This window comes from Castor canadensis, chromosome 8, assembly GCF_047511655.1.
Source record: "Castor canadensis chromosome 8, mCasCan1.hap1v2, whole genome shotgun sequence".
In the NCBI taxonomy this organism is placed as follows: domain Eukaryota; kingdom Metazoa; phylum Chordata; class Mammalia; order Rodentia; family Castoridae; genus Castor; species Castor canadensis.
In genome coordinates this window covers 27,157,460-27,160,478 of record NC_133393.1, presented here as the reverse complement: position 1 = coordinate 27,160,478, position 3,019 = coordinate 27,157,460, and the positions used below count along the sequence as shown (strand labels likewise).

The window sequence follows — 3,019 nt, the reverse complement described above, 5'->3', positions numbered from 1 at the left end:
AGGTATAAAAGCTTAAGTATACTGCAAGAGCAAGTCACACTGATCTCTAGAGAAATACCAAGAGAAAAGGAAGTAATTGCTTTGTAACCCTTATAATAATCTTGTCTTACCTATCCTAATTAGCTAGCATTTGCTGCCCTTAATGCAGAGAAACTAAAGCAGATACCTTAAAAGCAACTGAGGCCAATAGGAGAAGGGGACCAGGAACTAGACAAAAGGTTAGATCAAAAAGAATTAACCTGGAAGGTAACACACGCACTGGAAATTAATGTGAGTCAACTCCCTGTATAGCTATCCTTATCTCAACCAGGAACACTCGTTCCTTCCTATTATTGCTTATACTCTCTCTTCAACAAAATTGAGATAAGGGCAAAATAGTTTATGCTGGGTATTGAGGGGGTGGGGGGGAGAGGGAGGGGGTGGAGTGGGTGGTAAGGGAGGGGGTGGGGGCAGGGGGGAGAAATGACCCAAGTCTTGTATGCACATATGAATAATAAAAAAAAAAAAAAAGCAGCAATTCTTGTTCCAAGAAATTGCTAATTGATTGGAAGTGTAACACAGAACTTTGTCAGTGGGGTTAACTTGACATTTGAATATTTCTACTCTTATAGAAGATTGTAGTTTTCACAAGACACTAATAAAGGAAAACATGTGAACAGGAAATTAAGTTTTCTTTTTCAAAGTACTGCTTTACTCATCTGATTGATTTTGTTGTATCAGTATGCATTTTAGATGAAAAACAAAGAAACATATTAAAGCATAAATACATTGGGATTTAAATGTCACTGAGCCTAGAATGGGATATTTCCTTGCAGAAGTTACCTGAATTTCAAAAATGTATTTGTAGCTACATAAAATCTTTGGGTCCCTGATAACTGTCCAAAGTCTTATATTAATAAAAGAAAATAAGCTCACTTGCTAAAGATAATACCTACAAAAAGGACAAAGTAACTAAAATTTACATATGATATTTATTTCCAAAAACTTGAACAAGTAATTATTAAAAGGCACACAAATATAAAAATAAATTCCCCATGAAAAATTCTTAGTCATTGAGTCTTAACACTTTCAAATTATAAAATAATAGGGTCACTGATAATTGTATAAACATGAGGAAATTTATGTTAACACTGTTTATATTTCTTGCTTTATTTCAAATACATAAGATAGGTTTGTTTAAATCCAAAGGCTTCTCCTTCCCATAGCTAGAGATGATTATTCAATTAACTGAGTGGAGTTGTACAAGCCTATGATTCTTCAATTCCAGGTTTTCTCCTTTTCCTATTGACACCTTGTTATTTATTCTCTTCTTAAAATTTCTATAATGCTTTGCAACAGTGCTTCATAAACCATACTATCCAATTCTACAGGCTCATGCCTGGTACATGTATACACTCTACCAGATACCTGAAGATAGGCAGGAATAAACCTCTGCAGCTGATTTTTATAGCAGCCAAAGTTTGAAGACCATTGCTTTGTAGTTTTCCAACACACTTTATTTTTCATTGAATCTTCATCAGAACACAAGCACTTAACTATTGTCAGCCTCATCATACAGAAAAGAAAATTCAGTGTCTGAAAGGTTAGGTTGCTTTTTTAAAGATAACTACATTTAATTCATGAGGAAAAATTAACCCCAATTGGAAGATCATTTATGTTATTTAACCTCATGTTACTTAACCCTATTTTCTATGACTATGCAAACAGTGCATCATCATTCTTTGTCATTCATCACTATGTTAACTTCCTTGAAACTACCCTATTATAGGAGAAATAATTTGAAAGGAATGGCACAAATTAATGAAAGCCACCCTGAAGAGTTCATCCTACTTGGCTTTGCTGACCGACCTTGGCTCGAGCTTCCCCTATTCATCGTTCTTCTGATCACATACCCCATGGCTATGATGGGAAACATCATCATCATCCTGGTGTCCAAGTTAGACTTCCGCCTCTACAGCCCAATGTATTTCTTCCTCTCCAACCTCTCCTTTTTGGACATGTGTTATACCACAAGCATAGTCCCTCAGATGCTGTTTAACCTTGGAAGTTCTAAAAAGACCATCAGTTACATAGGATGTGCAATTCAGCTTTATTTCTTCCACATAATGGGGGGCACAGAATGTCTGCTCTTGGCTGTTATGTCTTTTGATCGCTATGTGGCCATTTGCAGACCTCTGCACTACACCCTCATCATGAATCAACGCATCTGCATCCTATTAGTATCCACTGTGTGGCTGAGTGGAATTACCTATGCTGTCTCAGAGGCCACTGTTACACTACAATTGCCACTGTGTGCCAACAATAAACTGGACCACTTGGTGTGTGAGATTCCAGTTCTGATAAAGACTGCCTGTGGTGAAAAGGTGGCTAATGAACTCACACTCTCAGTGGTATGCATTTTTATGTTAGCTGTTCCTCTTTGCTTAATTCTTGCTTCCTATGCTAGTATTGGACATGCTGTACTTAAGATCAAATCTCCTGAAGGAAGGAAAAAGGCCTTTGGGACATGTTCCTCTCATCTCATTGTAGTTTTCTTATTTTATGGCCCAGCTATTAGCATGTACCTTCAGCCCCCCTCCTCCATCACAAGGGACCAGCCCAAGTTCATGGCTTTGTTCTATGGAGTGGTGACTCCTACACTCAACCCCTTCATCTACACCCTGAGGAATAGGGATGTGAAAGGGGCTTTAGGCAACGTGGTGAGAAGCATTTTTCATTCCAAGTGACAATGGACAACAAATGAAATTGCTTAATGCTTGGAATACGCTTAGACAGCTTTTTTAACTCACCAATGTCATAAATCACATATTATATGTTCCCTTTGTAAAATATGTTACATTGCCAATTTAAAGATTATACTTGGTTAAAATGCACCAATATGGGGACTCTGTTTATAAAATATATTAAAATAATTTTGATTGCTTTGGTACATACTGAAATAGTAACCATTTAAGTAACAAAAGTCATCAGTAATATAAACTATATTACAATGACATTAGTTTAAACTGACTACTTATGA

At 36.6% G+C, this 3,019-nt stretch overlaps 1 protein-coding gene across 1 annotated transcript; it reads left to right on the top strand.

The window, feature by feature from the left end:
• The first annotated feature begins 1,787 nt into the window (after positions 1-1,787).
• Positions 1,788-2,726, top strand: LOC109680436 (olfactory receptor 2B11-like). Its single transcript, XM_020155284.2, has one exon. The coding sequence runs from the start codon at positions 1,788-1,790 to the stop codon at positions 2,724-2,726; it is 939 nt and encodes a 312-aa protein (XP_020010873.1).
• Positions 2,727-3,019: the final 293 nt, after the last annotated feature.